The 23,501-nt window shown below is 54.6% G+C and overlaps 1 protein-coding gene across 3 annotated transcripts in view; it reads right to left on the minus strand.

Annotated features, from left to right (window-relative positions):
- Positions 1-906: 906 nt before the first annotated feature.
- Positions 907-23,501, minus strand: part of SH2D3C (SH2 domain containing 3C) — a 31,455-nt gene continuing 8,860 nt past the window's right edge. For 2 of the 3 annotated variants that reach the window (XM_082402617.1, XM_082402618.1), the window contains 10 exons: positions 18,765-18,804; positions 11,364-11,492; positions 9,803-10,257; positions 8,376-8,500; positions 6,361-6,884; positions 5,323-5,438; positions 4,584-4,755; positions 3,657-3,768; positions 3,096-3,302; positions 907-1,524 (listed from right to left, as the gene is read on the minus strand). In XM_082402617.1, coding sequence (XP_082258743.1) covers positions 1,349-1,524; positions 3,096-3,302; positions 3,657-3,768; positions 4,584-4,755; positions 5,323-5,438; positions 6,361-6,884; positions 8,376-8,500; positions 9,803-10,257; positions 11,364-11,492; positions 18,765-18,804 — 2,056 coding nt within the window. In that variant the 3' untranslated portion in view covers positions 907-1,348. Of the gene's footprint in view, positions 1,525-3,095; positions 3,303-3,656; positions 3,769-4,583; positions 4,756-5,322; positions 5,439-6,360; positions 6,885-8,375; positions 8,501-9,802; positions 10,258-11,363; positions 11,493-15,485; positions 15,769-18,764; positions 18,805-23,501 lie in introns of those variants that run through there. The other variant, XM_082402619.1, reaches the window with a different exon arrangement.

Below are 23,501 nucleotides of genomic sequence, written 5' to 3' on the forward strand. Positions count from 1 at the left end.
GCAGCTACTATGCATTAAGTGCTTTAACAGCAACCCAAAGGGGTCAGTTCTGTTACTGTCCCCATTTTATTGAGGAGGAACTTAGGGCCCAACAGGTTAAGCCCCTTATCCAATGCCACCCAGCTAGTAAACTGAACCCAAGTCTGGCTGCTGCCAAAGATCTAATGCACTGTGGTATCCATCCTCTCTTGGTCAAAGGATTCATAAGGTAAAGGACCCCAGACGTTTCAAATTCAGTGAACAGGCTCCCCAGGCCTCCAGCCTGGCCTGGAATCATGCTGATCCACATTGCCTACCTCCCCTACCCATGAAATCAAGACAACTGCCTTCACGGCCCTCCTCAAAGATTTCTTGCCTCACCCACCTGACACACACACACACACACACACACACACACGAAGACTTCTGGGGCCACGTTTCAAAACTTGAAAAGAAATTAGTAGTTCCCACTGTTGAGAAAAGGAAAGAACTCCAGGTGAGGACACCCAGGTTCCAGCCTTCCTGATTGTGCTGCTGTGACCCAGGGCAAGTCCCTTCTCCCTCCAGTTCTGTTTTCCTGAGGGGAGCTGGAATCTTAGATTTCATAAAGCCCTTCCACCCAAACATCTAGGATCCTGGGTTGTACATTTGCGGGATGCTTTGCTGTGGCTCCTGGAGCAGCGAATGCGGAAGGAGCAGGGCAGGTCAGCATTTCTCCTACTGGTTGGAATTAGCTGTTTATCTCCCCTCTGGTCTGTGAGCTCCCCCAGGACAGGGACTGGGTTTTAAGAATTGGCTGTAACTCTGGCTCCTGGTACAATCTGGAATGTTTCAAGTGCTAAATAAGTATTTGTTGAATGAATTTTTCCACCTTTCACCTGAGAAAAGACGCTTCCTTCTACCCCAAAGCCCCCTGAGAGACAGAAGAAAGAGTCATAAAAGTTTATTATATGAAAGAAAGAACACGGCTTCTGTACATCTATTTACAGAACAGACAGATGTATTTACAGCCAGAGGGAGGCCTTGGTGTCAGTGAGGGGGCGGGGGCAGGTACCTGGAGAAGAGTGAGGAGGTGTGAGAAGCCTCCCGTGGCTCAAATACAGGGCACCTCAGCAGGAAGGGGAGAGGCAGAAGCTGGAGGGAGAAACAGGGGTTCCAGTTCTTCCTGAAGGAAAACTTGGTGAGTGAGTAGCAGGTGGGATGGAGCCCAGAGTCCACGTAGGACCCTGGAGGTGCAAGGGAGATCCTGGAGTTGAACCCAGAACGTTCTCGGGCTGATCACAGTGTCCCTGGGGTGCTCTGGGGAAAGGTCTGTGCCCTTCTGTCCCTGTTGCTGCCCGCAGCTGCAGAGGGGAAGGGTCTATGGGGGTCACAGCTCGCTGGAGCGGACGGCAGGCTCCAGTTTGTGGGACAGGGCAGTGAGGACCTTGTCGAACTTCTCATAGCGCCGGGCCTGGCTGCTGCTGGCGCCCTGGCTGCCCCAGAGGAGGCGCATCTGGAACTCGGTGCTGAACACCTCGAGGAGCTCTGGCTGGGCCTGGAACCCTGCAGGGTGGGGCACAGGTGTCAGGGAACCACCATCCAGCTGCAGAGGCTGGGACTCCCGCTCGGAGCCACCACATGCCTCAGGGCCTCATAGCAAGGGACCTCCCCCCACCTCCACCAGGGATCCCACAAGGTTCGCTGATGAACATGACCAAGCAGTTTAGCACCCAGTCTTTGTCCTACTATTTGCAACATATAATTTTAAAATGACTAGAAAATATTAAAATTAATTTGGGGGGGGAGATTTTTCTTTTCTCTTTTGTATTTTTCTGTAAATTCCAAAATTTTTCCTAAGAAATGTATATACATTTTATAAGTAAATGTAAAAAAATAGTTTCTTTTTGTCCTCTCTGAAGAAGAAAGGCAGGAAAGACATATGCCAGATGCTCACAGCATTTACCTCCAGGTAACTGTTGGTGATTTGTTTTATCTTGGTTTTGCTCAGCTGTTATTTCCAATTGGTCTACAGAGAACTTTTGTGACTTAAATACTGCCTAGAGAAGTAAAAGGTGGATTATCTGAAGACATTATCTCTCTGCTCCTTCCACAAGGAGGAGTTCTACTTTTTTTTTAATTAATTTTATTTTATTTATTTTTGGCTGTGTTGGGTCTTTGTTGCTGTGCGCGGGCTTTCTCTAGCTGCGGTGAGCGGGGGCTACTCTTCGTTGTGGTGTGCGGGCTTCTCATTGCGGTGGCTTCTCTTGTTGTGGAGCACGGGCTCTAGGTGTGCGGGTTTCAGTAGTTGTGGCTCGCGAGCTTAGCTGCTCCGCGGCACGTGGGATCTTCCTGGACCAGGGCTCGAACCCGTGTTCCCTGCATTGGCAGGTGGATTCTTTTTTTTTTTTTAATTTTTATTTATTTATTTATTTATTTATTTATTTATTTATGGCTGTGTTGGGTCTTCGTTTCTGTGTGAGGGCTTTCTCTAGTTGTGGCAAGCGGGGGCCACTCTTCATCGCAGTGCGTGGGCCTCTCACTATCGCAGCCTCTCTTGTTGCGGATCACAGGCTCCAGACGCACAGGCTCAGTAATTGTGGCTCACGGGCCTAGTCGCTCCGCGGCATGTGGGATCTTCCCAGACCAGGGCTCGAACCCGTGTCCCCTGCATTGGCAGGCAGATTCTTAACTACTGCGCCACCAGGGAAGCCCAGGAGTTCTACTTTTTGACTAGACTGTGAGCTCCTTGAAGGCAGGGCAGGTCTGCCTCAGCCCCAGGGCCCCAGGCCGAGTGCTTTGTAAACAACCTTGTAAAGTAGGCCTGTTAGGATGCCCACTTCACAGATGAGAAAGCTGAGGCTCAGAGAAGCTAAGATACACAGCTATGGTGCTCTTTGAATCATCTCTTTGTCCCCCGCACCCAACCTGGTGCCTGCCACTAACAACTGCTTGTCAAACTGCTGAATAAGTGAAGAAAAGGGGTGAGAAAAAGAAGTCAGGAAAACATGCAGGAAAGAGGGATGGAGAAATGCGAAGGGGTGTTTGGAGGAGAGGGGAGAGCAAGTCATGTGGAGGGAGGCCCAGGCTGGCAGGATCAGTGGCGGGATCGCCCCCAGTTGCGACCCATGACTCACCCTGCAGCTTGACCTCTGCATTGGTGTGATACAGGCCGCCGTGGTGTGCCACAGTGCGGGCGGCCTCCAGGTGGGCCAGCACCACCTCCACGCCGTGCTCTGTGCTGCCCCAGGGCTCGGGGCCCTCGGCCGGGGCGGAGTCACACTCCAGCAGAGTGATGAGCGGCAGCACGTGAGGAAATGTGGTGTTGCTCAGCGGCGGGCCTTCTGCAGGGAGGGACACACGGCGCTTAGAGGTCCCCGAGGGTCCAGCCATCCACCGCGGATGTTTTATAGGAAGGGGCCTGCCTGAGGTCCCAGAGAGAGCCCCCAGAGATTCTGACTCCTGAGACAAACCCTTCGGATTCCTCCAGCTGAACCCACTGCAGCCTTGGCCAAGCTCAGGGGCTGAGGCTGGACCTGGACGTGGCATACACGGTTGCCAGATGCAGAAAGTGAGTGCGGGAACAGCCTGCACAAAGCTCGGTCAAGCCCTCATCATCCTCCCCGCTGGGAGAGTCTTTGCTGGCCCAGAGAGGGCTGGAACCTGTCCAAGGTCACATAGCAAGGTGGGAGAGGTACCTTTGCCTTCATTGAGGCTCTTGAGAAATGGCTTGAGCTTCTTCTCGTAGAGGATGGCTCCCTCCGTGTGTCGCTGCCGCAGAGTCACCCATGTCTGCTCCAGCCGGGCAATCTGGGGAGACCAGACTGTGAGTGACCGGCCAGGGAAGGGGCCTGCTGGGGCCACAGGCCACTCTGCCAAGCGGACACCCAGATGTGGGATAATAATTATTAGTATAGTCACCATTCATGAATCTGGGACAGTGCTGACTGCTTTTCACACGTCTCCCATGAAGCCCTCCCAACAACCCATTTTACAGATGAGGGAACTAAGGCTCAGAGAGGGGAATGACTTGCCCAAGGTCATTCCAAAAATAAGTGGCAGAGCTGGGAGTTGAGCCACTGCTCTGGGACCCTGCTGTCACTGTTGACGAGGCAAAGGAGAGGAAGTGTAGTGTGGATGAGGTCCGGGCTGTGAAATTAGACAGACCTAGTTTGAATCCCAACTTTTTCAGCCTCTGAATGTGACTTTAGGCAAGTACTGCTCTGCCTCAGTTTCTCCATAAGTGAAATGAGAACAATAAAGGCACTCCCTTCATGAGATTTTTTTTTAGGAATCGGTGCTTCTAAAGTACTCGATGTAGCACCTAGCATATAGTCAGTGATTGCTAAATGAGTGCCATTTTATATTTATTCTTTACACTCATATAATGCTCCTCATTCATTTTACAGGTAGGGAAACTGAGAGCAGGGAAAAGGGAAGACTTTGTCTGGGAGCAGGTCAGCACTTAAAGGACTCAGTTCTCCCAGTTACCCTGTCACCAATGCTGCCTAGAAGGTCACAAAGTTCTTCCTGATTCAATATACAGCTATCCCAAAGGAACACATCCCAGGGCTCCTCCGGACAGAGACTAGTTTATGCCCAGCTCTACGTGGGCCCCTCAGTACCTGGGCCATATCCAGGGCGCCCATGACTGCAGCGAAGCTGAACATGTTGCCCATGGTCCCCCGAAGCTCGGCCGCCAGCTGGATGGTCTTGTGCAGAAGAGCTGCCCGCTCTTCAGCGGAGCCCGTGCAGCCCAGGATGTCCACGGCCAGCATGATGGACATGGTGTGGAACCTGTCGGAGCAGCCAGGTCAGAGGGGCGGGGCCAGGGACCTAAGGTTGGGGGTCCTTGTGGTTGAGAGCCGAGGGGCGGAGGGCAGAGCCAAAAGCGAGAGATTGTAAAGGGTCAATGAGATTAGGGGGCGCGGCCAGAGTGAGGAAAAGCAAAGTTAAGGGCTTCTGATTGGTTAGTATAAGTCAGGGGGCGGGGCCAGAGGCCCTAGAACTCCAGGCTGAGAGGCTTGTGACCGATCAGCGGAAATCATCGGAAATCATCTGGTAGAGCTGTTCTAAGAAAGAAAAGGAGAGAAGCCAGAGCTGATGAGAGGGCCAAGGCTCACGGATTGTGATCGGTCAAGAGGATGCAAAATGTGAATTCGGAGATAAAGGACTCGGTCTTTGGGAAACCAAGATTACTTGGAGCTGGATATGGAGAAGGAGCGATTGGTCAATGGGATAGGGGGCGTGGCCAGAACCCCTGGGAGCCGGGGTGAGAGACTGTGATTGGCCAGCCGGCCACAGCGAAGGGCCGCGCGGTAGCCCAGGGGGTTCCCCGAGAGTCCCCTTGTGTACTCGCCTTACCTTTCCAGCAGGTCTAGTCGTAGCTGCCGGCCATGGGGGAGAGTGAGCAGCTCCATGCCCCAGCGGACTCCCATTAGGGTCTGCATCTCCTTGGTAACGCCCAGTATCCTAGCAACCTACAAGGACGCCCAGAGGGCTGATTAATTTTCTGTCAAGGCTAGCTCAAGCCATCTGGGAGGCAGGGAGCTTTATCTTGGAGGGCAGCCTGGCTGGGAGGCTGGGTTTGAATTCCAGCTCTACTGCTAACCCTCCGACATGGAGCAAAATGAGCCTCATTCTCCCCATCTGTGAAACGCGGGATAAATGGGAAAATGCCCAGAGGTGTCTGACATGGGCCAGAGGTGCCCAGGACACCCTTATTCCAGAAGGCAAACCTGAGCTCCGGTGGGGAAAGGGCTTGTCCAAGGTCACACAGTGGGCCTAGAACCCAGGGCTGCTCGCTTCACGCCTAGCACTCTTCACAGAGCTACATCTCAGCACTGTTTCTTTTCTTGCTTCTTGAGCTGAGACCAGTGCAACCAAGCAGTCAGTGCCCTCCCGCCACAAACTTCAGAGAGGGAAACTGAGACGGAGAGCAAGTCAGGGTCCTTAGATGGTCAAGATTCATTCAAAGCAAAGGCCCAGGCATTAACAATTTATGGACCTAGGCAATGAGTTTTGTCCACTAGGGGGGGTGGGGATGGGAAGTCGGGCCTTTTGTATTCCCTGGACCAGCCAGACTGACTTTCACCAGGCTCAAAAAGTGTCCCAGGGAGCCAGACGCCACTGGCTTTCAGGACTCCTCAGTTCCAGTGCCAAACTGACATCTGGAGGAAGCAAGAATATCTCGGGTTTTGCTTTTTTTAAAGGAGAAAATTGGGGCCCAAGTAAAGTGATTAGTCAGAGTCACACAGCAAGTGAAGGACGGCCATGAAGTCAGAATCCAGGCCCATTCGCTATACTTGGGAATTTGGGGCCAGCTCCTCACCACCCTGACCCCTGTCCCCAAGCCAGAGGATGGAGGTGCTGCTCCTGCCCCAGTGCGCACCCAGCACCTACCAGGCAGTCAACCTTGGTGACATGCTGGGCCAGCGTCCGGGCATCGACCTCTGCCAGCAGCTCCTTGACCTTATGCAGGAGGCCCATCTCCAGTGGCCGGTTATCTTTGGGGATCAGTGGTGACTGGAAGGTAGCCGGGTTGAAGGAAGAGGTGGCTTCCACGATGGGGACTGTGAAGGTCCTACCCCAGTCTCCTTCGGGGGCCCCATTTTCTGACAGTTCCTTAAGCCTCTCCCCATAGCTCCTGGCCTGGCGGCTGGAGGCCTCAGCTGCTGCCCACTCTCGGCTGCCACGGACAGGAGGCTGGAGCTGGCAGTAATGGCCAGAGTCCGGGTCGCTGTAGCTGCTGAGCGACGGTGATGGGGAGGCTTCGCAGCGGGTGTGGGAGGGGCTGGAGTAAGGGCCCTTGTCCGACTCCCCGGCACTTCCAGGACACAGCTGGGGTTCACTGGAGCGGCGGGTGACAGGTGAGGCAGGCAGCGCTGTGGCTGAGGGGGCTGCAGGGGCGGCGTGGACACGGGTCACTGCAGGGAGATAAAGAGAGAGGACTAGTTTCCATGACTCCCCACGCAGTGAGGTTCCCCCACCCCCTTCCCAAAGGACAGGCTCCATCCACCCTACATGGGTGATAGTCCCACCTCCCTGGACCCAGGCCCAGCCCAGCAGACTCTGGCACACTGTCCAGCTCTCAGTGGTACTCTGAAATTACCTGGACCCCAGGAGTCTCACTTTCCTACCCTAAGGCTGCTGTAGCCTTGGGGAACGACTGAGCTACTTGAAGGAGCTTTCCGTGATTCAGAGAAGCTAAGCACTTGCTGGAGTTCATCGTGTGGAATTATTTCTCAATGAATTAGTAATAATGATTTATTGAGTACATGTGTCCTGGGAACTGGTGACATGCTGGGGATACACCGGTCAAAACAGTAACCATCATCCAAAATTAGAGATGATGTTTATTGAGCTCTCTGCACATTAGTCTGTTTAACCCTCTCAACATCCTGTGCGTCAGTACTTTTATGATCCCCATTCTCCAGATGAGAAAACTGAGGCTCAGAGAGGCCAGCTGACCTGCCTGAGGTCACCCAGCCAGCAAGGCATAGAGCTGGGATTTAAAACCAGGTGTTAAGTCCTCACTCCTGGGTACTTCCCTGAGCCGCGTTGCTTAGAAATTGTCCGATAAATAAATTGTGGCAAGGCATTTTAACATTTACACCCAAGGGTATTGTTTTGAAGGCAAGTTGGCAGTTATGACAAGCTGGCAGGCCCGTGTTTAGAGAAGAATTTGCGACTACCCATATAGACAGCAACATGGCAACAGTGTCTCCCAGCAAAGGTTCCTCCCGGGATGCACCTCTGCCTGCGAGCTTTTCCTGCCAGGTGGACAATATGCAGTATGGCCTGTTGAAAACACTTGTTTTCTTCCAGAAATGAACTAGTGGCATGTTTCTACAGTAGAAATTTTCTTTGTATTTAAAAAAAGCACAGCGCTCTGTGCTTCCTGCTCAATTTTGCTGTGAATCTAGAACTTTTCTGAAAAAGTCTATTTAAAAGACTAAAGCAAGCATGACGAGTCCGGTTTGAGCCCACCATTTGGAATCCGGGACGCATTAAGTCCCAGCCGATGCAGGGCCTGGCAGAGCACCACACAGGGAGGCACTTGACCAATGGGGGCTGAGTGTTCCTGACCACACGCACTTCACAGCATTGGAGCCGGATTCAGTAACATTCAGGAGAATGCACTGGAAACCACATGCACAGTGCCTGGTACCCAACAGGGACTCAATGAGTCGTTGCAGAACGAACAAGCCATGGATATGTTTTGCATGTCAACATCGATAGTTCTGCTGGCAAGTTTTTAGTGTCAACTCTTGCAGAGCATTGCTCTCAGAAAAGAGGTAGAAACACACATGATCACATACTATAACAGAAGTCGTCAAAGATAGCGCACACGTGTGCACACAAGGCTACTCCCACCAGATCCCCCCACCTGCCCCTACCCCCTCCACTGGACATACCGGTACTATAGGCGGGGGAGCTGGGGCTCTCGGAGATGGGGGACACGGGAGAGTGCAGGTCTGGGATCTGGTCCATGCTGAGTGCACAGTTGCGGATGGGTTCCCGGGGGTGGGGCAGTGATGTGCTGTGGAGCAGACACCTTCATGAGCAGAGAGCCCAGAGGTCAGGGTCCTCAGCTAGCATTAGGACCCCCACCTCTGCGTCCATCCAAGATCTGCTCAACTTCAAAGGCAGAAAAGGCTTGGAGATTATCAAGTCCAACCTCCCAACTGACAGGTACAAAAACGAAAGCCCAGAGGAGGAAAGGCTTGTGCAGTCCACAACCTGCACAACTGTTCTCTTCCCTGGGAACCTTGCCCCCAACTTGCAGAACAGTCTCGGGAGAGGGGCTAGCAGGAAAGGTGGGCAGGCCAAGGGAGCCAGGCCCACCAGCCTGGTCCCTCCTCACTGCTCCCATACTATACCCAGGATGCCTTGGGCACACGTGGCCTGTGGATCCTAGCACCGTTTTGATCACTGGTTCCAAACCACAGGCCAAGTGGCTACTCCCCACAGGGTATCCAACCAGCAATTCCTTGGTTGACAGCACCCAGCCCAGGCCCAGGGAGATGGGACCTATCCAAGTGCTGGTGGCACAGGATGGCAGGTCTTGCTGCAAACAGCCAGGGAGGCCATAGAAATTAGGGGCACAGACTTCGGAGTTGAGGACCTGGGTTAGAATCTGGGTCCTACCACTCTCTAGCAAGCGGCTGCCCCTTTCCAAGCCTATTTCCTCATCTACAAAGTGGGGGCATGGACAGAGGCCACCTCCCAGGGGGACGTGGGAGTCACTGAAGTTGGGCACAAGAGCACCAGGAGAGGGCCAGGTACACAGTAGGGCCTCAGGAATGATTGGCTGCTGTGGCTTTTCCTGGGATCAGGGCCTGGTGTCACCTAGCCCCAGACAACTGGGTGTCATCAAAAATGTCGCTGAGAACATTCCATTCCCTGTGCAATGGCTTGCATCCTACAAAGCCCTCTGCTCTGATGCCCACCTTGGCCTAGTTTGGTGGGGTGGGTTGGGCTGGCAACAAGGACCAGGCCCCTGCCTGGGACAGGACAGCACCCAGGGCTCCCCCTAGGCCAGAGAGGGCTTTCTGAGTGAGGGCCTTTTATAGGTAGGAACGTGGAGGCAAGAGAGGAGAAATGCCAGGGCCAAGGGTGCACAGCTAGCTGTAGCAGAGCTGGGATGGCAACCTGCGCTCCAGACCTCCACTCAGCACAGCCTGAGCTTCCTCCTGTTCTTCCCCGCACACCAAGGCTCCAGGGCAGTCATAGCACCTCAGACCCGTGTGACTGGGCCTCCCCTTTCTCACCAGCACTCGCATTACCAACACCCCCATTTGACAGATGGGGAGCCTGAGGTCTAGCATAGGTTCTCACTCACCTGGTGGGGCAGCCATCACTGCGGGTGACCTTGTCGGCGGTGAGCCCGTCGGTCATGGTGACGCTGCGTCGCTTCATGTGGCTGCCCTTGGGGCCTGAGGGGCTGGCGGGGCTGGTAGCCTTGCCACTGCCCTGGCCCAGGCCGTAGCAGGCCTCCAGGTAGCGCAGCGGGAAGGTGCGGTTGACGGGGCAGTAGATGATGGCGCCACTCTGCTCTGACACAGCCTTGCGGCTGCCCACGTGATACCGCACAAGGGCCGGCACGTGGTCGAAGCTCTCCTGCTCGAACAGGTACTGGATGTGGGTGTAGCTCTCACCCGCCTTCACCACCACCTTGTTGATCTTGAAGTGCAAGGCCTGGTTGCGCCAGCGGCAGGTGAGCACATAGTCGCCCAGGCTGGTGAGCGAGTCCCGGATGAGGAAGTCACCATTGCGCTGCACCAGGGTCTCGGAGACCTGCGAGAGGCAAGGGTCAGGCTGGAGCAGGGCAGGGGCAGAGAGGGCCAGACCCCGGATCTGGGGGACACAGTGAACAGAGATATCTGAAGCTTGGGAGTTGCACCCTCTGACCCAGATTCAGAGGGTGCAACTCAGCCAGAGGCCCTGGGTCCGGGGAACAGAGGCTCAGGCATGGGAGGACATAACACCCTGGGATGGGGGTCGCCATGATCTGAAACTCAGGTCTCAGACCTACTGCTTCTCAGGTCTCACGTTGGGCAGAGTGGAGTCTCAATCCTCGTTCCTCCAAACACCCAGTGCTCTGGCACATCTCTGGGCCTTTGTACCTCAAGCTACTTTCTCTGCCTGGAACATTCTTCCCATCCTGCCCACCTGGTGAACTCCTATCCATCTCACAATGGCCTCTCTCCTCAGCACCCCTTCCTCGGGGCAGCCCACACTCCCTGCTGGGTACTCCATTCTTGCACTTCTTCCACTGGGCTCTGACGGTCTGCCTGCCTGTCAACCCCCACCCTGGGATACCAGCCCTCAAGGGAAGCCACCACCTATTTTATCTCTGCATCCTTGGTGCCCAGCACAGGACCTGACAGAGCTGATGCTTGACAAAGATTTACAGCACGAATGTAAAAGGGAACAGGTGACTATTAGCCTCAGCCCAGAAATTTAACTTTGTCAGAATTGAGTAGCCTAAGGACTGATACGCACTGACCAAACACACAAGAGGCTGATGTATAGACCTATAACAATAACAGTAAAAATAATCGTAGTAATAATAACAACCACCACCATAAAGGACAATGTTCATTGAGTTCACTGCATGTCAGACATCATGTTAAGAACTTCACATGCATTAGTTCATTTAATTCTCACAACCAACCTTTAAGGTAGGCACTATTATTATCCTCCATCTTATAGATAAGGAAACTGGGGCTCAGAGAGGTGAAGTGACTTGTTCAAGGTCACACAGTCAGTAAATGGCAGAACTAGACCTCATCCCAGGCTACTCTGATTGAACCCACCAAACAATAGTCAGAGCTTCTCTGGGCTGGGGCTGGCCAAGGCGGTGGGTCTAGAGTTGAGGTCCCCGCTCAGGGCCCGCTCACCTCACGGGGGATGCGGCCATGGTACCAGGCGTGGCTGCGGAGATCTGTGCTGCTGAGTTTGAGCTCTTCCTCCAACTCCTTGTGCAATTTCTCAGGCGATGAGTCCAGGATGTACTTCTCCTTGGAGAACTGGGCAGGAGACAGCAAAAGTTGGCATCCAAACTGAAGCCCCTTCCTCCTTCCCTCCCAACCTCCCCCACCCCAGGGGAACTCATTCCATCCTGGGACCCTGGGAACACTTAGGCACAGATCCTCACGCATGAGTCCCTATCCCAGCAGGAGTAACGGAGTCTCAATTAAATCCACCAAAAAGTGCCTACTGTGTTCTAGGCTCTGAACTATGTGCCAGGGTAGATAAGTCAATAAATAAACCTGTCCTCAAGGAAGCTCCTAGTCTAAGAGGGGAGGCAAAAGGGACATCAGCATTTGAGGGACTTCCCTGGTGGTCAAGTGGTTAAGAATCCGCCTTCCAATGCAGAGGACGCAGGTTCGATCTCTGGTCAGGGAACTAAGATCCCACATGCCACGGGGCAACTAAGCCGCGGGGCAACTAAGCCGCGGGGCAACTAAGAGCGTGCTTTAGAGCTTGCGTGCCACAACAAGAGAGCCTGTGCACTGCAACTACTGAGCCCGCATGCCACAACTAGAGAGAATCCTGTGTGCTGCAACTAAGGTCTGACGCAGCCAAATAAATAAATAAATATTTAAAAAAAAATTTTTTTTAAAAAGCGACATGAGCATTTGAGGTCAGCACCACAACACTGGACAGCGGCAAAGAGCCGAGTAGCTTTTCAAAAGGAGGAGATGAAGTCTAGGCCAGGTGGAGTGGTCCAGGAAGACTTCCTGGAGGAGATGGCAATCACAAACACTCATTCTGCACCAAAGACACCAAACTGATCTTGAAGTGGAGGGAGGGAGGATTTCTACAAGTATATAACACAGCAGGTACCCAGGCAAAAGCATAGACAAAAACAGGGCTGAATGTACGAGGATACATTCTGGGACAGTGACTTATACAGGCGTCGAGGAGGCAGCTACAAACAGGGTAGCAGAGCACCCCACTGCCTAAAGACACCTGTGATGTCCTCTACAGTTCCCAAAGCCCTTTCTTCCTTGCTGTCTCAAGCAATCCTTGCTAGATGGGGAAACTGCAGCCCAGCAGGGAAGCCTGAGGTCACTCACTGGAGATAATGCTCAGGATCCCCCCTTCCACCTGCCCAAGGGGGAGATTCCTGGTTTCCTGGTTACTGTGGCCTGGGGTTGGAGGCCTAAGAACAGGGGAAGGGGAGCCCCTGCTGCCAGGTGTGCCCCCACCATGAAGCCCAGCCCAATCCTGGCTGTCTTGTGTGAGTTCCCCGGGCCTCAGTTTCTTCCTCTGTAAAATGGGAACAATTGCAGAACCTGCTTCACAGGATTGCAAGGATGAAAGGATACAATACTCCAGAGCGCTGCAACTAGCCCACAGATGTCCTTGTCACTGCCAGAACATGTGACATTGCTTCCTCTCCCTTTCCCCAGTTCCAGGCCACAATGATGGCTGGTCCAGGACAGATAGATATGGCCCAGACCTGGCCAGGCAGCGGGACAGATGAAGAGGGGCACTAAAGGGCAATCTCTCCCCAGGACCCGCTCCTCACCAGGGTCCAGCGTCCTCCAGTCTGCTCCCTGCCTCCTCTGACCTTTCACAGTTCTCAGAGCCTAACCCTGCTGCTCCATTCTCCACCCCTCTGCTCCCACTGCCTTGATTTACCTCAGTCTACACTGCTGCCAAGACATCCTGGTTCCCAGCTTCAGAGATATCTAGAGTCTCTGACTCCATTTTTTCAACACTGAACCCCTACCCTGGGACAGGTCCTGTGCCAGGGGCTGAGCTCAAGGTCATCAGGACAGGTGGCCTCTGTCCTGGGGGAGCCACACAGATACTGACAAGCAACCCCAGGGTCTCTGGATGTTCAGAGACGCACAGGGAGCTCCAGGAGCAGATGAGCATGTCCCTCCTCATCTGGTCAGGGAGTCCCTGAAGAGGTGACGTCTCCACTGAGACCTGATTGAGCCAAGCAAAAGTGTCAGGGTGGGGACAGGCAGGTGGGCAGGAAAGAGCTCTGGGAAGACAGTGGCAGAGTCAGGGCCCTGTAGGCAGAGCCAAGGCCCTGGGGGCGGGAGGAGAAGCTTCGAAAGGGCTGGGGGTGACAAGGGCAGGCACGGCAGGGCTGTGAGGCTGCCTTGGGGAGCTGGGGTTTACCCAGAGGCCACAGCAGAGCTGCAGAAGGTTTTTAAAGTGTTGGGGCAGGTTCCATCCACTGCGTGGAGATGGCCTAGTGTTTTCCAGGCAATGGCAGGGAAGGGTGGGGCGTGGGGATGGGAATTGGGGGAAGGGTGTTTACACAACCATTGATCAGGTGTGGGGAAGAGGGCGGAGGGGTCAGAGAGGATTCCAGGTAGAGAGCCTGTGAGGACAGTGAGACACTCTGCAAGGTGGGCAAGGCTGGGGCAGGAGCAGCTTGGGGATGGGCCCATAAAAATTTGGGCTTTGAGGTACCTGTAGGGCTCTGGGGACAGACGGTGGGAGTGGGTGATGGAGATGAGTTCTCAGGGAAAGGCAGGGCCTGAGGATGGGGATACTGTACATCCCCCGCCCAGGGTAGAAACCAATCCCCCAGAAAGGCAGGGAGGTCCGGGGTGAACTGAGATTAGCTAACTCAGATACCTACACTCCTCCATGGGGTTCCCTATTCTTCAGGGTCCTGGCCCCTCTCCTATACCACACCACACCCTGGAGAGGGAAGAGTGGAAGTCACAGGGGAGGCTCCTTCTCCTTGACAAAGAGCATGCAATTGAGAAGTTGCCCCAGTTCCACAGCTGGAGCAAGAGGGACAGGGGGCAAAGAAGGGGAGGGGGCTGTGTGGTAAAGAACCTGGCCTCAAGACTCTGCCTGCCACTGTGTGACCTTGAGCCAATCACTTTCCCTTTCTGGGCCTGGGTAGCTTCATCTGTAAATGGGGGGTGGGAGATTGGGCTCCACTTTTCCAACCATAATCAGTGGTCAGGGAGAATCTGGAGGGACAAACTTGGTCCTCCCACACACCTGAGGTTAGGGAACCCTAGGGTCCCTGTGCTTCCTCACCTTCGACCCAGGGGTCCCTAGCTCCCAAGGAGGGTGGGTGCTGGGGCGCGAATGCAGCATCCCTGCTCCCGGTGCACTGCTATTGGCCAGAGATGATCTCACCGCCTCCCGGCCTGCGAGCGCCTGATTGGCGGGTGCAGGGATGCTGCGCTCAGCCGCCGGCGGGGCAGTCATTCAGGCGGGCTCGGAGCATGTGTGAGCCTGGGGAAGCGCAGAGGTGATGCGCCCCGCGTCCCCCAGGGGGCTCGGGAGGCAAAAGCGCGGAGACCCCGGGTCAGGGTCTTAACCCCTTCTCACCAGCCGGTGCCCAGCAAGCTCCCTCTAGCTCCCTTCAGTCTCGCAACCCTAAGCAAAGCCATCCCCAGATGATGCTCCGCAGAGAGGCGGGGTCCGGGTCCTCCCCTCCACCCCCTTCCGTTTAACCCTTTCACCGCCACGGCGCCGTCCCGCACTGACCGGCCAGCTGGGCTAGGAGACCCGCGCCCGGAGCACGCCCGAGCCCACCTAGAGGGCAGGAGGGTTGCAGGCGCTCTGGCCCCAGCCTCGGCACCCGCAGCATCCCCTCAGCTTCTCACCCCTCACTCAGCCTTTGGACCCCAGCCCAGCGCCCCCGGTACAATGGGGAGTCAGGCTGCCCGGGTCAGCCGCAGGGGCCGGAGTGCTCGCTGGAGGACCGGCAGGACGCCGGCGACCCCATCTCCAGGTACCCAACGCCCCAGCTCAGCTCCATCCTGCAGAGGAGGCAGGACCGGAACGGCAGCCTCCGCAGCCCCGAGTTTCGGGAGTGGCAGCTGGACCCTCACCCTGCGGAGCGTCTGGGCGCCCAGAGGTGAGGTTGGGGCGACCCCGCCCCCTCCCGCAGCCCTCAGCCTGCAGCCCGCAGCCCCTGCCTGGCCGGACCCTGCGCGGCGTCACGGGCTGCGGCTCCCCGGCTCCGGGGGCGAGCGGCCAGGGGTCCCAGCCCGGAGCGCCTGGCGGGGGCCGAGCCGCCCCCTCACCTGCACCTGCACGAAGGAGCCGCGGTAGAAGCAGCAGGCGGCGGCCGACAGGGCGCTCCACAGGCTGCACCGCTCGGTCATGGTGGGGCCGGGCGGCCAGGGCCGGGACGGTGCGGGGAACGGCTGCCGGCGGGGCAGGGGCGCGGGACCGACCGGGCTGGGCACCGGCTGCGCTTGCCTCTCGGCGGCGCGATTACCTCATCGCCTTGTCGGGGGAGGAGCGGGGAGGCGGGGCGGGGAGACCCCACCCTCCAGCCGGCCCCGGGAGGGGAGGGGGCCATTGTTCCTCCCTCCGCCCGCCCCCGGCTCCCCGCCCCTAGCCCCCAGAGCTCCATACCCGCGCGCCCCGGCAGCCTGTAGTCCGGGGATGCTGAACGGGGGACCTGCCAAGGGGGGCTTCACGGGGGGCAGAAGGATGGGGTGGGGACCCCTGGGCCGGCAAGGGAGGGGGGGGGTCCTGCCGCCCCCACTGGTCTCACCCCTCACTGACCCGGAGCGGGCAGAGACTTTGAATTAAATCATATCTAAAGCTGGAAAAATCCCTGTATATGTTTGACCAAGTCCTTTGTGGCCTCAGGAAATCTCCCAGAGCCCAGGATTTCTCATCTCTGATTTGGAATCAGGGACCCTGCTGGGAATTGCGGGATATTCCACTGACAGACTTGGCGGGGTGGGGAGGGCAGAGACTCAGTAAGGCTCAATAGTTTGGGAATCAACCTGGGTTCAACTAGCGATGCCCCACCTCCACCCAACCAGTCCCTTCTCCTGGAGCCCAGATTTACTCATCTGGAAAACATACCTGTGCTGACCTCACAGAACTCTTGTTAGCATTGGCTGAGCTGATGCATGTAAGTTGCCAGACATAAAATAAGTGCTCAATAAATGCCTGCTATTGTTTTCAAGCTTAGTGTCTTAGAATCTGGACTTTTGGTCCTAGAATCATAGGCTCTTCAGCACAAAGGGGGTCATCACTGACTCTGCATCAGTCAGGCCTGGAGTTCAAATCCTTTTGACAGGCTGTGTGACCTTAGGCAGGTGAGTCCACCTCTCTGGGTCTCAGATATTTGATTATTTTCTGTAAATACATCTGAAGCTCTGATCATGGAGCTTGGAATTTTATGGTCTTGGAACTTTAGAATCCTTGCCTTAGGATCAAAGTACTCACATCACGGTCTGAGAAACCCTGGAGTCTGGAAGCTGAGTACGTAAGGTCAGGAATGGACTTTTGGTAACCGACTATTGATTCCAACCTCTTCTGAGGCTTGACGCTACAACTAACATTCTTTTGAGTTCATCCTTCAAGGGATTGGGTTTTTTTTGTGTGTTTTTTGTTTTTTGTTTTTCCATCTGAAGATCTTAATATATTTATTTGAAAACCAAGTTGTGTGAAAGAGAACACTAAATAGTCATATACCATCTCTTCAACCAAAGACTTGGACACAAGGTCAGCACAGAGGCAATGATACATGCAGTGAATAGCAGGTCTCAGCTCAGCTCCAGTGAGCAGGTATTATTTCTTTTATAGCATTTTTAAATTATATTTTTCAGCCCAGTAAACTAAGGGAAAAATACAAAGCTAATCCTCACAGGGATCTCACTACCATCAGTGATGGGGCTCTCATTACCTTGCCAGGTAGCTGGGACTTACGGGGTGCTGAAATATGCCCCTGTGTGGTCCACCACTGGCTTTGGTGCTGGTTCTACCTGAGGCCTCTGTTCCCCTGTGGTGTCAGGGCTCGGGATGAGGAGCCAGGGCCCAAATCCCAGGAGCAGCTCCTGCTCAACTTGCTGCAGCCCTGGGCTGCAATTCCTGGGCTCACTCAAGCTTGCTTTCTGACCGCGCCCACACTCTTAACTCTGCCTGGATCACTCTACCACCCATCTCTGCTTATCTTTATCTCCTTTCCAGCTTTCTGTTTGGAGAGAGGATGTTGGTGAATATTCCTGGTCAACTGCAATGGCTTGGCTTCAATGCCTCCTCCTCCAGAAAGCCTTCCTTGATCTCCCCATCCCCAGCTCCTGAGCTGAAAGTCGTCCCCTACCTCTGGAGCTCCAATGGCTTCTTATCTGAGCCTTCTGGGGATGGTGGGGGACAGCAATGTGAGCACTTCCCACAGAGCTCATTACTAGTCACTTACAAGGAGCTTGACAGGCAGCATCTTGGGTGATGGAATGCCCTGGGGTCAGGAACCAGCCCGGCCTGCTCTGTTCCAGGCCCAGATCTCCCCTTCATGGGCATGGACTCATTGAGCCCATAGCAACCCTGGTTTGGAAGCACCACTGTTACCCCATTTCATACAGGTGAACACTGAGGCTCAGAGAGGTGACACACACACCCAAAGTCATGTGGCAAATAAGTGGCAGATCTGGGACTAAAATTTGGGTCAGCTAAATTACAAAACACAAGCCCAAACCATTGTGTGGTTCTGCCCTGGTCCCCACATGGGCCAGGAGCCCTTGGAACACAGGGCCTGGTGCTCCTTGCCCTCTGCTGTGTGCTCCATACTCGGCAGGGGACCTGGCTCCGGGATGCGGAAGGCCAAGGGCTCTGTCCATGGTCTTGGCATCAAATAAACTTGGACGGCAATCCCAGTTCTGCCCTGCAGTAGCTGTGTGGTTGTGGGCAAGTCACTGCACTTCTCTGGGCCTCAAATTTCCCATCTGTAAATGGGCACAAGAAAGCCCTCACTGCCCAGTGATGAGGGAAGAAGTCACAGACCTCATTCATGTAAAGAGCTCAGAACTGACTCCCAGAACTAGCAGCCAGCACAGGGCTCTGCACACAATAGGCACTCAAAATGTTCTGTCGTGTTATTGTTGTTATCGTTATTATTTCAAAACTGCATTTTCAACATTCTCAGTGCCCAGGACAAATTAAGCTTATGATCGATGTGACTGTGCCCATTATCTGTGATGAGGAACTGAGTCATCCTTTCCTGCTGCCACCTCCCGGCACCAGCACACGCTCAGAGACCAAGTGGGATTAGAGCCGGTCTTCGCATGGAGGCGCCCTTAGGGCCCTGTCCAGCTGGCAGCTGGATGGAGTCTGGTAGTAACAAACATTGGGAAGTCCTGAGTCTGGGGCCAGGAAAGAATGATGGAAGGCATGGGAAGAAGATGCTGGGATTGAAAGCAGACCCCACACGCTGCCCTGACTCCTAGACCTTCTCCTCCTGGGAACAGTCGGTGAGATCTGGCTCCTAACAAGGCCAGAAAAGGACTCTGCCCTTCCTGGAACAGACTCTGGGCCCTCCAGTGTCCCCTCCCAGCCCCTCTTACCTTCACATAGTCCCCGCCAGCCTCCAGCTCTCCAGTGGCCCTGGAAGGAGAGAAGAAAAGTGAGTGTTCCCAGCCCTGGCTGGCTCCCCAGCTGCCAGTCTCTGCCCACCTGCAGGCAGGAGGGGGCACTGCAGCTGACGGCACTTGCTGGCATCTGTTGGCTGGGCTACTCCTCCACTCTCCAGCTGTGCGACCCTGAGCAAGTCCCTTCACCTCTCTGAGCCTGTTTCCTGTCTGTAAATCAGGGTAATGATAGCCTCTGTTTCATCGGGTTGTCTCGAGGACTCTGGGAGCTGGTGAAGGTTACATGCTTAACACGGGGCCTGCTCCTGAATTGCTATCTTCAACCAGCTTCAGGATACTGCACTCTCCTGGTGTTCGCTCCCCACCTCCTCCCTGACTCCACAGTTGGCGGCCCCAGGCTGGGCCTCAGCCTCCTTTCCTCCCGCCCTACCCTCATTCCCTAGTGCAGAGTGACCCACCCAGGGGCACATCATGGCGCCATTGCTGGTGATATTTGGCTGCGGAATTGATCCCCTCCCCTAAGAGGTGGTCAGGATGGGGTCTGGAGAGGCCAGAGGCTGGGGGTGGCTGTTTTTCCCAGGTGCCAAATAGATATCACCCTTCCTTGTGAGGGCTTCCGTGAGCCACTTCCCCCAGTCCTCGGCTTTAAATGCCCTCCCTTCTCCGATGCAGCCTGGACCTGCCCCTTCAACACCAGACTCAGAAACCCAACTGTCTCCTCAGCATCTCCTCTCAGATGTCTGAAGTCATTTTGACTTTCGTATCCAAAGCAGGACTGCTGATCTGCCCCCCCCCACCACGCCCCTGCTCCCCACATCCGATTCCCATCTCAGTTGATGTCAGCTTCATCCTTCTTGTTGCTTTGTTTGGCCCAAAACCCTGCGGTCCTCTGCACCTCCTCTCTCACTCACACTCCACGCCCAATCCATCAGGAAATCCTGTGGCTCTACTTCCAAAATAGATCCTGACCACTTCTCTCCGTGTGTCAACGCTGCCCCATCTGGGACGCCCTCTGTGTCCTCTGTGAAGCACACAGCAGCCTTCTCGCTGTGTCTGCCCTCACAGCCCTCCAACACCCAGGCGGCGCTCAAGTGAAAAGCTAAGCAGATCGCGGTGCACAAACCATCCCCAAGCCTCCCATCTCTCAAAGAACAAAATCTAAATCCCACTCCATGGTCTGCAAATGGCTGGCCATGTAATTTATCAACTAAACCAAGACTTTTCTTCCCTTGTGAGAGTAAAGAGGGTGCCATTTTCATGCCAGAAAAACAAGTGTAAACAGGCTCATGTGTTCCCCAACCTACAACACCCTGCGTCGCCCTGGTGGTATCTGACTGCCCACCTCATCAGTTCCCACCCCCAAAATATGCCTCCCTCCCTCATTCTGTCCCTCATTCTGCCCCGGCCACATCGGCCTCCTTGCCAAGCTCGTTCTTGCCACAGGGCCTTTGCACTTGCTGTTCCCTTGCCTGGAATGCTCTCCGCCCCACCTCACATCATCACACAGCTTGCCCCTCCCCCTACTTTATTTAGAGCTCTGCTTAATGTCCCCAACCCAGAGAAGCCTTCCCTGACCACCCTGCCAAGAATAGTCCCTTGTCCCTCACTCTCTGTCCTCAACCCTGCTTTCTTTTCCTCAATCTCTGCCTGAAACAATCACTTTACATTTATTTGTTGACTCAGTTACCTGACGCCTCCACCAGGGCACTGACTTTGTATCGCTCACAGGTGAGCCCCCACCACGGTGCCTGGCACATGGTAGGAGCTCAAGAACTCTTTATTGGTTAAGGAATGTATGAACAGTAAACCCTCAACCAGTATTCATCACTATTATTATTAATTCTGTCAGGCTGGGCCCTGGTTCTCTGGCTGGCACAGGCCTCAGTATTGCCATCTGCAAAATAGGGAGGAAAGTCAAACATCAGGGAACTGCTTCCTCAAATACAGAAGCACCAAATTTAAATTTAAATGTGATAAATCTAATAAAATAAATTTAAAACAAAAACAGCTGAGCTAAAAACAAGACAAAACAAAAACTGTGGGTGAAGTATACGTTTCCAGGGCAGAATTCCATGCAGGGCTTCCCCCAGCTCCTGAGGCCGGGGGCTCCTCCTTGAGAAGCTGTCTGACAGTCCTCCCTGTTGTGACATTCCAGAGTCCCTGGTGCTAGCCTTCCTTCCTGATCTCTAACCATAGTCCCTCAAGCTGCAGCCTGGCCCCAGCAGGCTCCCAAAGGTGTTTGGGTTCTCTCTGTCCAGTCGAGCTGGGAGTGGGGCGGAGTACAGACCCCTCCCCTTCTCACCACCCTGCTCTTCCTGGGTGAGGTGTCCCATCCCAGTGTTTCCGGCCATTCAGGACCGGAAATCCTCCCACTGCTGGGAACAGCTTGGCCAGGACACTGGGATCGCCTAGCACTTCCTCCTGTTTCCTGTTCACTTCCCCTCACGCTCTGGGCAGGAGTAGAGCCTTGGGGAGGGGGCGCCTGCCCCAGGGAGCAGGTGGGCTGAGGTGGCCAAAGCCAGTGGGGGTGCTCAGGCAGAGGCCCAGGCCCGGGAAGCTGAGGGCCTGGAGCCACCAACAGCCCCCATCACCTCTCCCTGCCCCCCCACAACACTCCAGGATTCCTAAGACATAAGGTGACCATGTTGGCTCACCATCCACTGCCATCATTTGCCCAGACTATGGCCACCACCTCATCACTGCCTCCCAGCCTACATCTGTGTCCCTCTGACTTGTTCTCACCCCAGCAGCCAGAGCAATCCTGTTAAAATGAAAGTCAGCTTATGACTTTCCTCTGCTCCAACCCACTGGAGTGACCCCTAGTTTTACTCAGAGTAAGAGCTGAAGTCCTGGGGACTTCCCTGGTGGCGCAGTGGTTAAGAATCCACCTGCCAATGCAGGGGACACAGGTTCGAGCCCTGGTCCGGGAAGATCCCACATGCTGCGGAGAAACTAAGCCCGTGCGCCACAGCTGCTGAGCCTGCACTCTAGAGCCTGCGAGCCACAACTACTGAGCCCGCGAGGCACAACTACTGAGCCTGTGCGCCTAGAGCCCGTGCTCCGCAATAGAGAAGCCACTGTAATGAGAAGCCCGCGCAATGAAGAGTACCCCCTGCTCACAGCAACTAGAGAAAGCCCGCACACAGCAACAAAGACCCAATGCAGCCAAAAATAAATAAATAAATAAATAAATAAATATTTAAAAATAAAAATAATAAAATGAAACTGAAATACCGTATTTTAAAAAAAATTTAAAAATAAAACTCAGCTCCATTAATTAATTAATCAATTAATTAATTTCTTATTTTATGGATTTAAAAGGCACTTCCCCTCTAATATTAGTGGCAAAATCAATTAATAAATAATAGCGACAACTGAGCTAAATCAGTTCCATTAATCAGCTGCATTAATTATTTAAATAACCAACCCCTTTAATTGCCTGTATTAGCTGATTTGTTCTTATAACTAGTACCACTCATTGCATATATTAGCTTAATTAATTGAATTAATGACCAGTCATTAGAGTCCATTATCTTTTATTTCCCCAGTGCAGGTTTTGGTCTGAGCTTTACCTTCAGGGTCTCCATCCTGGCCAGGAGGGAAGGGCGAGGCTCCCCCAGGGACCCTGGAGGAGAGGCTGCCATCCTGTTCCACCTTGGCCCTCCCTCACCATGGGCAGCCTTGCCCTGCAGAGCCCTGCAGCCTCCCTGCCCTCTGTCTGTCCCCCACTTTGCTCCCTGGGATGTGGTCATATGGCCTTGAGTGGAGATTTCCCCAACGTCTGCCTCATGCTTCCCAGCTTTCCCCCTGCCCTCCCCTCTCTGAGCTTCAACTTCCTCATCTGTGAAATGGGCATATTTTAACTGTCTTCCCAGAGGGGCTGCAAGGATCCTATGAGAAGGAAAGGTGGGAGGTTCCTTATCCCCTGTGGTTCCTCTCGTCGCCCCAGCACCACCACCCCCCAAATGAAACCTCCCATCCTGCTCCTCCTGGGGGGTTGAAGATACTCTCCCTCCTTCACTCCGACTTTCACTCACCCGGGGCAGAGAGGCAACCCTGCTCTATGCTCCTTAGTCCTTAAAGGCCCTGAGCAGAGAGAGCTGGGGTGGAAAGCCCCATCTCTCTGGGGACACCCAGCCAAGGGGCCTTTGGGATTCCCTGCCAGGAAGGCCCTTGGCTTTAGCCTCTGCCCTGCCCCCTTTCCTGTACGATGGGCCACCACCGTCCTGGAGACGTCCTTCCTCCTCTCCACCATTCTGCGCCCTCAGTCTTCTTGACAGGGGTGAGCTCCCCAGCAGAGCTTCAGAAAGGGTCCCAGCTCTGTGAGGAGAGGACAGATCGGGGGCCGCTCATCCCAGGGCAGAGCTGAGGAGTCAGTCCCAAGAGCTGCTGAGACTTAACAGCTGCTGGAGAAGAGCAAATGGGGAAGACGACTGAATGCCTGTGTGGAAGCCCCACTTTACAGAAGGGCGCAGAGCTGCTCAGACGAGACCTGGGTTGGCTCTGCTTTATTCCTTGCCCTGGGTTGGCTCTGCTTTATTCCTTGCCCGAGGCAGGCTCCCCCAGATGATGGGGACTGCTCCTGGATGGAGATGGGGGACACTGGGGAGGGGAAAGTGAAGAAAAAGAATATTTTGACCAGACCAGGAGCCCAGAATCAACATCAGGAAGAGGAAATGGAGTGGGCATGGACAGAGGAAAGACCCTCGGGGG

Source organism: Balaenoptera borealis (assembly GCF_965194805.1).
Source record: "Balaenoptera borealis genome assembly, chromosome: 8".
In the NCBI taxonomy this organism is placed as follows: Eukaryota; Metazoa; Chordata; class Mammalia; order Artiodactyla; family Balaenopteridae; genus Balaenoptera; species Balaenoptera borealis.